Source organism: Chiloscyllium plagiosum, unplaced genomic scaffold (assembly GCF_037043375.1).
Source record: "Chiloscyllium plagiosum isolate Xiang-an unplaced genomic scaffold, Cpla_swu_hap1 HiC_scaffold_26, whole genome shotgun sequence".
Taxonomy (NCBI): domain Eukaryota; kingdom Metazoa; phylum Chordata; class Chondrichthyes; order Orectolobiformes; family Hemiscylliidae; genus Chiloscyllium; species Chiloscyllium plagiosum.
In genome coordinates this window covers 58440421-58450738 of record NW_028270164.1, presented here as the reverse complement: position 1 = coordinate 58450738, position 10318 = coordinate 58440421, and the positions used below count along the sequence as shown (strand labels likewise).

Genomic DNA, 10318 nt, shown 5'->3' with positions numbered 1-10318 from the left:
GCCCAATAAATCCATCTAGGGTAACAGTACAGTATAGGTGTAACTGTGTCAAAGAATAGTGAATGTCTAACTGTGTGACAAATTTAATGTATCAACAAAAGGTGTGACTCTGTGTTTAAATCTAAAATAAGATCTAATGTTGTACATATTTTTCTGTTCAACCTGTTCAAAGACGATATTACATACCTCTGGAGCAGGTAAGACTTGAACCCAGGCCTCCTGGCTAGAGGTAGGGACACGACCATTGTGCCACAAGTGCCCTTGAAGATCTGATATTGTAATATCCAGCTGCTTATTTAAACAGAAGATGCACAAAATAACTCCAGCAGCAAAATTAATTTGTTGAAAAGTTCATCCTTGATATTTTTCAAAAATTACTGAATATCAAGGTGTTTGAAGATGTTCTAAGTAAAAGGAATGGTAACCTACCTGATGTTATGGAATTAATAATCAAGAGTCCTGGACTAATACCTTAAAGACAGAGTTCAAACGGCATCACAGCGCAGAGGGAATTGAAATATAATTAAGAAATCAGGAATACAAAGTTAGTCTCAGTAATGATGATCATGAAACCATTGCATTGTGGTGAAACCCATCTAGTTCACCTATGCCCTTTGGGAAGGACATCTTCCATCTGGAACATAGTCAAGACAGAGTGCCCTGGGAGTCCTCAGCATTGATTGTGGACCCCATGAAACCTTACTGAGTACAAAACCAAGGAGATTCTGATAAAAAGTTGTATTGGACTAGAAATATCAATTGTTTTTCTCTACATAAATACCGCCAGACCCTGTTGAGTTTTTCCTACACTTTCTGAAGTTATGCTAAATGTTTGCAAAGCATTGGTTGGCCAGCAAAGGTATATTGTGGCAACTTCAGAAAGCTAGTCAAGGCCATTGAGAGTGTGCACAAATGTATCATGTTGGTATTAAATATGCAGGACTTACTGAGAGAGAGCAGAGAATGTGGAAGGAGGAAATTAATAAGTGCTCAAAAATCATGAGTTAAATGGTAGCAAATAAGAAAATAATATTTTCAGTGACAGGTTTGGATAACTTGAGGATATAATTAAAATGATTTTCCAAAGAATCAGAAGCAGCACAGGTCATGTATTTTTTGTGCAGCAATTTATGATCTGAAGGAAGCAGGGATTTGAGAGAAGGATCAATTAGATATTGTTTCAAAAGATCAGTAAAGACACATGGTTTCTTTCTGTCCTGTATTAGCCAATAATTCTGTGAAATAATTCAAGGGCATGAAAAGGATGTTCTGATGGCTTGAGAAGGTTACACAATTCTAGGGCAACCTCGCCAAACATTAGTCATTAAAATAATGGGCAAAATGGCACATTTTCTTATTTATTCACTTGTGGGACATGGGTGTCGCTGGCTGACCAGCACTTACTGCCCATCCCTGGTTGCACTTGAATTTAGTCGTTGGCTAGGCCATGTCAGAGGGTAGTTGAGAGTCAACCCATTGCTGTAGGAAGATGGTAGATTTCCTTCCCTTAAGGATATTAGTGAGCCAGATGGGTTTTTCAACTGTTGACAATGGTTTCATGGTCCTCAGTAGATTCTTAATTCCAGATTTTTTTATTGAATTCATATTCCACGTCTGCTGTAGCTGGTTTTGAACCTGGGTCCTCAGAACTTTAGTTTAGTTTCTGGTATTCACGAGAATACCACAAGGTCATCACCTCCCTCTACAGGACCTTATCCAGGACATGCAGGACATTAGTCTATCTCATCCATTAAAACACAAAGAAAATTGTTTTCAGGTTTTATTTATTAGAAATTTTATGTTGTACAGGTAATGCAACACAGCAAATCTATGAATTCTGGGATGTGGCTTTCAGTATTCCTCATCATCCATTTCATCCTCCAGAGAGTCTGCTCCAACCTCCTCATAATCCTTCTCCAAAGCAGCCAGGTCTTCACGTGCCTCTGAGAACTCTCCCTCTTCCATCCCTTCACCCACGAACCAATGGACAAATGCACGCTTGGCATACATCAGGTCAAACTTGTGATCCAGGCGACACCAGGCCTCAGAAATGGCAGTTGTGTTACTCAGCATACAAACAGCACGTTGAACTTTGGCTAAGTCCCCCTCAGGCACGACAGTGGGAGGCTGGTAATTGATCCCAACCTGACAACGAGAGAGAGCGAGGGAGAGAAAAGGAAAGTAGTATCAGACAAAACTAACACCAATAGCGATTCACCACACAGAAAAGGCCAAATACACACAATAATGTGTAGTACAATCTACCATTGTTTTAGATTAAAATACAGCAACAACAAAACAGAATGGTGTTGGAAAACAAGTCAGCCAAACACTAAGGTCATCAGGGTAGAGGTCTGTCATTTAGGGTATTGAGCTGATTGCAATAAACAGCACGAGTAAATTCAAAATTAACAACATAAGCGAACATGACGAGTTAAGGCTCTTCATACAACAGCCTTGTATAAAAATCATTTTTTTAAACTTTACATCCAGTTTGAGTGAATGACTAATCATTAACACGTTTAATGCTCTATAATGACTCCTTTATTAACCAATTTTGTTACCAGATATTTTTCTCCAAGAAATTAGAAAAGAGGTACATCAACTTGCACATTTGGTTTAAGGGGCTGTCAGGAATAAATAGAATTGGGATTGTACAATCTACAACAAACCAGATACTGAAAGTCAACTGGCAGCACCCACCTGAACTCCAGTCTTTCATTCAGGTTACGGCAGTCACTGGCATTAATTGTGCATCTTGAATTGTTCTGTGACTTTGCCAGTTGGGGGGCACATAGGTTTCAATCTCTGTGGGACTATAGTTACACCTCTAAGACATTTGTTGAGTAGTTATTATAGATCTGACAACTTGATGATCTCGACATTTTACTTCCAGACTATCAAAAAACTACTGTGGGATTTGACCTCTCATTCACTGGATTATTTGCCAGTATTTTACTGGAGTCTTGGCCATCCAGACTGGGTCCTCTACACTCTACAGACACTTTACTAATAAGCAATTCCAGGAGAAAGCAAGGAATGCAGATGCTGGAGATCAGAGTCGAGAGTGTGGTGCTGGAAAAGCACGGCAGGTCAGGCAGCATCCGAGGAGCAGGAGAATCGTTTAATCAGGAATGAGGTGTGTGGGCTGGGGGGCTGAGAGATAAATGGGAGGGGAGTGGGGCTGGGGGGATGGTAGCTGGGAATGTGATAGGTAGATGAAGGTGGGGGAGAAGGTCGGAGAGGAGGGTGGTGCGGATAGGTGGGAAAGATGACGGACAGGTCAAGAGGGCAGTGCAGAGTTGGAGGCTTGGGACTAGGATAGGTTGGGGGGGGAGGAGAAATGAATAAACTGGTGAAATCCACATTAATTCTGTGTGGTTGCAGGGTCGCAAGGGGGCGTTCTTCCTCCAGGCATCAGGTGGTTAAGGTTTGGTGATGGAGGAGACCCAGGACCTGCATGTCCTGGAGGAGTGGGAGGGGGAATTGAAGTGTTCAGCCATGGGGTTGTGGAATTGGTTGGTGCAGATGTCCCAGAGATGTTCTCTGAAATGATCCACAAGTTGGCGTCCTGTCTTCCCAATGTAGAGGAGACCACATCGGGTGCAACGGATACAGTATGTGACATTGTGGAGGTACAGGTAAATTGCTGTCGGATGTGGAAGGATCTGCAATTCTAGTCTAATTAGAGCTACGTTGACCCAGTCAGGTTTATATTCAGCTTCAGCAAGAATACAATTCAGTGACTCCTTTGAGTGAAGCCACTCACCTTGAACCCAGTGGGGCACCAGTCCACAAATTGGATCGAGCGCTTGCTCTTGATGGTGGCGATGGCAGCATTGACATCCTTGGGCACCACATCTCCTCGGTACAGCATGCAGCATGCCATGTACTTGCCATGGCGGGGGTCACATTTAACCATCTGGTTGCAAGGCTCAAAGCAAGCATTGGTGATTTCCGACACAGATAACTGCTCATGAGAGGCCTTCTCAGCAGAAATGATGGGTGCATAGGTGACCAATGGAAAGTGAATACGAGGGTAAGGGACCAGATTGGTCTGGAACTCTGTCAGGTCTACGTTCAAAGCCCCATCAAAGCGCAATGAAGCAGTTATTGAGGACACAATCTGGCCAATCAGTCGGTTGAGATTAGTGTATGTGGGACGTTCTATATCTAGGTTCCGACGACAGATATCATAAATTGCTTCATTATCTACCATGAAAGCACAGTCAGAGTGTTCCAAGGTAGTGTGAGTGGTGAGGATAGAGTTGTATGGTTCGACCACAGCAGTGGAAACCTGCGGGGCTGGATAAACAGCAAATTCCAGCTTGGATTTCTTCCCATAGCTGACAGACAAACGCTCCATCAACAGAGAGGTGAAGCCAGAGCCTGTGCCTCCCCCAAAACTGTGGAATATTAGGAAACCCTGGAGGCCAGTGCATTGATCCGACTGGAAAGGCAAAGAAAAAGGTTTAGTCAGTCAATGTGAACATTTAGCATTGCAAAGTATTCCCACCAGCCAGGAGGAAACAAAAACAAACAGTAACTCCCACTACACTTCACTTCTACCAATTCCCACAGTGTTGAAAATCTTGTGAATTTCACATATTTCCTGTGTCATGAATTTGAAGCTGACAGATCAGCATTTAGAATGATATCATCACTAACCAATTAGATTTTTGAATTCTTAAATTCCAGTGCTAAACCAATTATATAACATACACAATAGTCAAAGCTGCAGTTATTCATTTAATTATCTTGTATTTTTCTTTAATTGAAAGGCCCATTCCTCAAAGGCCATGGTGTGCTGGGTGTATCTTCTGGGACTGCATCAACTGAAGGCCGATTTTTCAGTTTGAGCGGGTACTGTTTGCACAACTTCAAAGGATGCCTTGGCAACATTCTGTGTCATCCTATATCAGTTGTTTATCCTCCAGCCTTTTTTAAAAAGGCTGGAGGATAAACTTATAAATATTGAAACCTGGAGGAGGAGTAGGCCATTCAGCCTTTTGAGCAGGCTTCACCATCCAATATGATTGTCTCATTCTCTACCTCAATGTCATAATCCCACTTTCTGCCCACATTCCTTGAAGCTTTTAAAATCTGAAAATATATCTATCTCTTTCTTGAATATATCCAGCAACTTCACTTCCACAGCCTTCTGTGATAGTGAACACCACAGGTTCACTACCCTTTGAGTGAAGAAGTTTCTCCTTTTTGTCAACCCTAAATGGCCTGCCCAAATCCTGACTCTGTGATCCCTGCTTCTAGACTCCAAACCAGGGAAAACATCCTCTCTGCATTTAGTCTGTCTAACCCTATTAGAATTGTGTATGTTTCAGTCAGATTCCCCCCTCATCCATCTAAATTCTAGTGAATACAGGAGAAAGTGAGGACTGCAGATGCTGGAGATCAGAGCTGAAAATGCGTTGCTGGAAAAGCGCAGCAGGTCAGGCAGCATCCAAGGAGCAGGAGAATCGATGTTTCAGGCATGAGCCCTTCTTCTTCATTCCTGAAGAAGGGCTCATGCCCGAAACGTCGATTCTCCTGCCCCTTGGATGCTGCCTGACCTGCTGCGCTTTTCCAGCAACCCATTTTCAGCTCTAGTGAATACAGCTCAAGTTAAACCAATCTTTCCTGATAGGACATTCCTGCCAATCCTAGTTTCAGCCCAGTGAAACACCACTACACTCTCTCTACTGCAAATATATCTTCTCTTAGGTTCTGCAGGCAAAAATGCATGCAGTACTCCAAGTGTGGTCTCACCAAAGTTTTCTGTAACTGGAGTAAGACATGAACACAAATCCTCTTATATTTAAAGTGTATTTACCATTTGCCTTCTTAATTATTTGCTGCACCTGCTAGCCTATTTCCCTTGACTGGTGCACAAGAACAACCAGATCCTTTGTACATCCACATTCCCCAATATGTCACTCTTAAAAATAATGCTCTTCCTTACTGTTGTTCACGTGTATAACTTCACATTTAGTCATGTTGTATTGCATTTGTTATGTGGTTTGCAGTTTGCACACTCATTCAACTTGTCTAAATCACCTTGAAGTTTCTTTGCTTCCTCCTTATCCCTCACAATCTCACCCAGGACTATATTGTCAGCAAATTTGGAAATGATGCATTTGGTTCCCTCATTCAGGCCATTTATATATATCATGTGTAGGTAGTTTTCCCATGTACTTGTTGTCCTTGTCATTCTAGGCGGTAGAGGTTCTGGATTTGGAAGGTTCTGTCAAAGAAGCAGTGCAACTAGTGGATGGCACACATTACTATATGTCCCAGAACATAATTTATAAAATTATGTTAATTTATTCTCTATTATTGGTCCAATATTGTCCAAACATAGTCTGTAGATTTCTGCTAATAAAGCATTTTCATAGGAAGTCATAGCTAGGCTCATCACTTGAAAATTGGTCCTGCTGGGGGCTGTTTACCTGAAAAGAAACAAGATATTTAGCTGTTCAATATTAACCACACCATGGTCCAACAAATAGTCTGCCACAGGGAGAGAGATGTGACAGATCCACATTGATCTGTGCTAAGTATGCTCTGACATGAAGGGTGATTCCAGCCATCCCGAGTAAAGAATTGAGAGAACAACATAGGAAATTGTGACAAGGACTGAAGGAGGGCACAATATGATGCCAAATGTAGTACAATGGAACATCTGATGACCAAGGAAAGGACACAATCCTTAATTGGAGATGAAGAGCTGCAAACAGGTCAAGAGCCTAATGTGTGCTGACTAGTTCATGTGACACTTCCTTGCACTCCCCATCCCAATACTAACCAACTTTCGGACACGGTCCAGGACCATGTCAATGATTTCTTTTCCCACAGTGTAATGTCCTCGGGCATAGTTGTTAGCAGCGTCTTCCTTTCCTGTGATCAATTGTTCTGGATGAAAAAGCTGCCGGTAAATCCCCGTCCTGATCTGGTCTAGAAGAGAAGAAGGTAACAAAGGATCCTCAACAAATTGAAGCACTACACAGGATTGTGCAACACCATTGAGCACAAAGGGACTCAAGTAGGGAAATGTGAACTGAGTCTCTTTGGTAGGAATAATAGAAGATTGTAATTTCTTTATTGAATGTTGGTGTCCTCACACATAAATCAAAAAAGTTAATATACAGGCACATCAAGCAATTAGGAAGGCAAACAAAAATAATATTAGTATTATTGTGAAGGATTTTGAATACAAATATAGGAATTCTTGCTATAACTGTATAATACTAAAAAAAAGCAGCACAAGCCAGGTGCTCCGGTTCCTACCACAGTCCTGAAGAAGGTCTTATGCCCGAAATGTCGATTCTCCTGTTCCTTTGATGCTGCCTGACCTGCTGCGTTTTTCCAGCAACATATTTTTAAGCTCTGATTTCCAGCATCTGCAGTCCTCACTTTTTCCTCCCACAGTCCAAAAATATGCAGGTCAGGTGAATTGGCCATACTAAATTGCCCATAGTGTTAGGTGTATTAGTCAGAGGGAAATGGGTGGGTTACTCTTCGGAGGGTTGGTGTGGTCTTGTTGGGCCGAAGGACCTGTTTCCATACTGTAGGGAATCTAATCTAATCTAATCTAATTTAAAGCCACCCCTTTACCATAGCCTGGGATCACTTAAAAAAACAGACTGTGTGATCCCAAAATGTTCTAACCCCTATTCCTCTATACACTGACTCAGCCTCCAGCTCCCATTGCTGTGGACAGCTGATTGATGGATTATGCCCAGGAGATAAACAGAAGGCTTCTTTGAAACATAGCAAATCAAACTCTTATTGTTCAGAACTAAGGAAGGGTCACTCAACCTGAAATGTTAACTCGGATTCCTCTCTACAGATTCTGCCAGACTGCTGAGCTTTTCCAGCAATTTCTGTTTGTGTTTCTGACCTAATTCTTCACCTGCTCGAACAGGAACAGGCATTGACCTGTGGACCTGTGGTCTGCATGGTAACCAGAAAAGGAGGTTTGACTTTACAGACAGTTCTGTTCAAAAGCATTAGATCTTCATTAACAGACAAAGATAAGTCTCAGGACATCTTCCCACCATCACAGTTAACCACTAACCTTCCTCATTCCTTACCTATCACTGAAGGCTCCAGGTCTACAAAGACAGCACGAGGGACGTGTTTTCCTGCTCCTGTTTCATTGAAGAAGGTATTGAAGGAGTCGTTATCCCAATCAGCCATCTTACTGCTAGGCATGTTCCCATCTGGCTGGATTCCATGCTCAAGGCAGTACAATTCCCAACATGCATTGCCAATCTGAACTCCAGCCTGGCCCACGTGGACAGAGATACACTCTCTCTGAAGGAAGGGCAGAGAAAACATGAAGTGGTTAGTGCGTCCTCAGTACCCCTCATTAACATATACCCTCTGCACTCCCATCCTGCAATAAAACAGCCAAAAGATAAACTCCAGAGAGAAAGCAAGCTAATGTTTTGAGTCTAGTTGACTCTTCATCAGAGGTCTGATGACTCTTCATCTAGGCTCAAAAGATTAGCTTGCTTTCTCTCCATGGACATTGCCTGACCCGCTGTGATCTCCAGCGTTGTTTTTTCCAGTATAGATTCCAGCATCTGCAGTAATTTGCTTCAGAAGCCAAATCCCATGATCTGTTCAATATGATTAACATATCTCAACGTGTAACAGCAAGAATTGGATTCTCCCTGCTCTAAAGCCAGGTTGAGCCAACAGGCTGACTGTAAACCACTCCTGGGGCTGAAACCAGGCGTGTCACTGAATTTGAGATCTTCTAAGATTGCTTTCAGGGATAATTTGCCTTCTCCCCTCTGTGTGCTGACTGCCTCACACACCAGCAGCAGGGCTAAAAACATAGGGAGGCAATTTAGAAAAATAAAAAAAAGGCTTCAAATTCCTGGTTTGTCAGAGTTCTGAGAAGCCCTCCAGACATTGTGAACAAGACCTGACACGGGCTGAGAGGGTTGGGAGAGCAGGGAGTTGTCAAACCGGCTCAGCCTGTCAGCTAGGTAAAAACAATGACTGCAGATGCTGGAAACCAGATTCTGGATTAGGGTGCTGGAAAAGTACAGCAGTTCAGGCAGCATCCAAGGAGCAGCGAAATCGACGTTTTGGGCAAAAGCCCTTCATCAGGAATAAAGGCAGGGAGCCTGAAGCGTGGACAGATAAGCTAGAGGAGGGTGGGGAGAAAGTAGCCTGTCATCTCACTGTTCGCTATTCTATTAGCCAGGATAAGTTAAAGCAGACGTCAGGGTGAGGGCCGACTCTTCATGATTTTACTTTTACAATAAATTGTGGACATAAAACAGAGCAAGACACTCGAATAGATGGGCACGACACTGGACGTAAAAGTGAATTAGTCAAGGCTTTTTTGGGGGGTTGGACTAATGCCCACGGCTGATGGATTCAAGCACAGCACCATTCCCAGGTTGCCAAGGTTGGGAGGACGCAGATATGATCAGGAAAAGCTCCACTCACTCCAGAGAGGAGTCCCACTGATCACCTCAGCGCCCTGCCAATGAGGAAATAAGTCCCAGAGTGAAACAGCAGCGAGACGGGGGTAGCTTTGCTCAGAAAACGGTGCCAACTTGTGGCTCTCTGTAAACACCCGACCCAGGTTTCAGCTCCCTCCGGGACCCCACTCCCTCCGGGATCCCTCTCCGGGACCCCACTCCCTCTGGGACCCCACTCCCTCCGGGATCCCTCTCTGGGACCCCACTCCCTCCGGGACCCCACTCCCTCCGGGATCCCTCTCTGGGACCCCACTCCCTCCGGGACCCCACTCCCTCCGGGATCCCTCTCTGGGACCCCACTCCCTCCGGGATCCCTCTCTGGGACCCCACTCCCTCTGGGATCCCTCTCCGGGACCCCAGTCCCTCTGGGACCCCACTCCCTCCGGGACCCCACTCCCTCTGGGATCCCTCTCCGGGACCCCAGTCCCTCTGGGACCCCACTCCCTCTGGGATCCCTCTCCGGGACCCCACTCCCTCCGGGATTCCCCCTGCCCCCCACCCCAGGCTCCTGAACTTACCATCCTCCCAGCCGCTTCCCTCTCCCAGCTACTGCAATCGGAAAAGCCGCCCGCCCTCCGTTAAATCGGGAGCGGCTGCGGGCGGGGTTTCCGCACCAGCCAGAGAGCCGGGCTCTCTCTCTCTCTCTCTCTGTCCATCAGACCGATCCCGGGCATCCTATGGGGAAGAGCCTGTCAAAGAAGCCTCAATTCTTAGAGGAAACTTGTCCTTACTCACACCTGACAAAGTCCCAACGGGTCTCCATGGAATTCTCTCTGAAGCCCCGATATCCTTCCCGTAGTTTGCCCAGCCCACTCCTA

At 44.5% G+C, this 10318-nt stretch overlaps 1 protein-coding gene across 2 annotated transcripts; it reads right to left on the bottom strand.

The window, feature by feature from the left end:
- Positions 1-1773: 1773 nt before the first annotated feature.
- LOC122563340 (tubulin alpha chain, testis-specific-like) lies at positions 1774-10098 on the bottom strand. Of its 2 annotated transcripts, XM_043717090.2 has the most exons (5): positions 10019-10098; positions 8091-8313; positions 6803-6951; positions 3770-4450; positions 1774-2145 (listed from the first exon to the last, which is right to left on the bottom strand). In XM_043717090.2, exons 1-5 carry the CDS (start codon positions 10019-10021, stop codon positions 1852-1854), a joined length of 1350 nt encoding a protein of 449 aa, XP_043573025.1. In that variant the 5' UTR covers positions 10022-10098; the 3' UTR covers positions 1774-1851. The 2 variants fall into 2 exon arrangements, with proteins under 2 accessions (XP_043573025.1, XP_087829907.1); XM_087973781.1 differs by lacking the exon at positions 10019-10098.
- Between the last annotated feature and the right edge of the window lie 220 nt (positions 10099-10318).